Genomic DNA, 2210 nt, shown 5'->3' on the forward strand with positions numbered 1-2210 from the left:
TTATCTTTAATTGTATTTTTTTAAATTTATTTTGGAATAAGAGATTAGTCACAGATGATGCCAACATTGACGCATGAAATAGATGATCAATAGACATTACTTTTCACGCATAAGAACGCAAATGATCAATAAAACTACAAGTCAACAGAATATTGAACAACTCAAAAGGGAGATAGTTGACCTAAACATTGATGATGGTGCAGAAAAGGATCCACCACTCAACTACCTAATTATGGGTAATGTAGAACTATGACCAGTCATCTGGAAAAGTCAATATTTTCAAACTGAGAGATGTATAATAGTATATGAATGTATAATTAAAAAAGGTTTTTTTATGAAAGAAAACTACTCATAGAGTCAAGGCAGCAATAAGGTCACAGTGGGTGAAGCTTAATCCAACATTGCATTTGGTGAGGTTCCTAGTAGCAGTGTCAAAGAATAGATCAGCTCCAATGGCAACGACATCAGTTCCTACAACTCCTGAAAAATTAACAATGGGGTTTGTAGTAAACCTGATACTTGTACTAATCCCTGCATAGTCGTGCTTGTACTGCAGCTCCACCTGTCACCACAGCCACCAAAAATTCAAAACTAAACCACAACACCTAAAAATTACTTGGGTTATTCCACTGTGAGTGCTACACTATTCTTCCATGGAATGTGATCAGCACTGTTAAGGGACACATTTTGTAATAATTACAAAAAAAAAAGTGTGCCTATGCAATCTAAATGCCAAGATATATATAATACATCTTTATATTATATCACAGGACACATGCTATTCAACAACTAGTTCAGCATACAACTATAAAATTATAACCAATTCTACATTTCATCTCAAGCTTTGCCAAGATGTTGATCAGATCCAAGATTTTAAACCTTAATTGGAAAATTCTATTGAAACTTTTGAAAATTGGCAGAAAACAATAAGGACAATAAGAAGATGGTGCATGATAACCTTTTGCAATGAATATGTATCATAAAAAATTGATATAACAAAGATTCCTTGCATCAATAAGCCTTGCTGCTGCGTTTGCACCAAATTATTGTATTTCCTGCAATTAAAATCGATACACACCTCCACATAGTAAATGAAATGGAATCAAACTATAGAACTCCTCAGCAAACATTGGTATTAGAACCATTGCAGACTCTAAAAAATCGTGTGGGGATGTTAGACTACTATGGAAAACAAATAATTGATTTTCAATTTCAAACTTTATTTTCAACTATGATGTCAAAATTATAAAATCTATTAAATGTAGACATGAGAAGAAAAAAAAGCTGATTACAGAAGGGTACCTGAAAATCTAGTGTCAAGTGCTTGGCAATTGATTCCAAAATCTACATTATAGAATGCCTTAAGAGTACTAATATCTTCACAATAACCTTCACACAAGTATCCCATGCCTCAAGACTCAAGCGTACCAATATCTTCCCAATAACCTTCACACACGTATCCCATCAACATTGCAGTCTTTTTAGTAAGCACTATTGGCAATAGGGGCGGAGTTAGTAAGGAGCTTGTGGGGGCAATTGCCCCCACAGAACTTTGAGATTCATCCGAGACCTTTCTGGAGAAAAAAAGAACAACACATTCAGCGTCTCACAGAAAGAACGAAACTTAGCAAATAAACACATGATGACTATAAGAAAATCTAAATTGGAGTAGCAATTCAACCATGTAACTTCAAACTCATTAAAACAAAAAATCAAAACTTGGTTAATGATTTAACTCTATATCTAGTGGATTCGGGTTCAGAAGTTCAGACTATTGTTTCAGATGTTGTGGTACTCTACACAAAGATATATATATATATATATATATATATATATATATATATATATATATAATATATATATATATAGTATATATATATAAATTAGAAAAGTTAAATGTCATGGATTAGTTACCTTAACCATTCATTTCCACTATCATATACAAGAAGCTGAATATCCTCGCCTTCTGCCATTCTTTATGGTCTGGTAGAGAAAGCTACCAATTTCAGATAAGTACAATAAGATGGGAAAAAAATACAAAAAGGACATAAAATACATTTTAATGAGTTTAAAATCTGTAGCAAATAAACTCACAGTGATAAATCCATGGCAAACCTTCTCCCTCCTCCTTTATCCGAGCTTGGGACCGGCAATGTAAAACGTTAATTTTACATTAGAGGAGTTAAAAAGGTTTTACCTAATATATGTAG

General features: G+C 32.9%; 1 protein-coding gene across 1 annotated transcript; it reads right to left on the reverse strand.

The window, feature by feature from the left end:
* Window positions 1-349: 349 nt before the first annotated feature.
* On the reverse strand, window positions 350-1973 carry LOC147400279 (mitochondrial outer membrane protein porin of 34 kDa-like). The gene is made up of 3 exons (XM_086444551.1): window positions 1915-1973; window positions 1457-1574; window positions 350-562 (listed from the first exon to the last, which is right to left on the reverse strand). Exons 1-3 carry the CDS (start codon window positions 1971-1973, stop codon window positions 350-352), a joined length of 390 nt encoding a protein of 129 aa, XP_086300677.1.
* Between the last annotated feature and the right edge of the window lie 237 nt (window positions 1974-2210).

This window comes from Akebia trifoliata, chromosome 6, assembly GCF_017979445.1.
Source record: "Akebia trifoliata isolate Shusen 1 chromosome 6, ASM1797944v1, whole genome shotgun sequence".
Lineage (NCBI taxonomy): Eukaryota > Viridiplantae > Streptophyta > Magnoliopsida > Ranunculales > Lardizabalaceae > Akebia > Akebia trifoliata.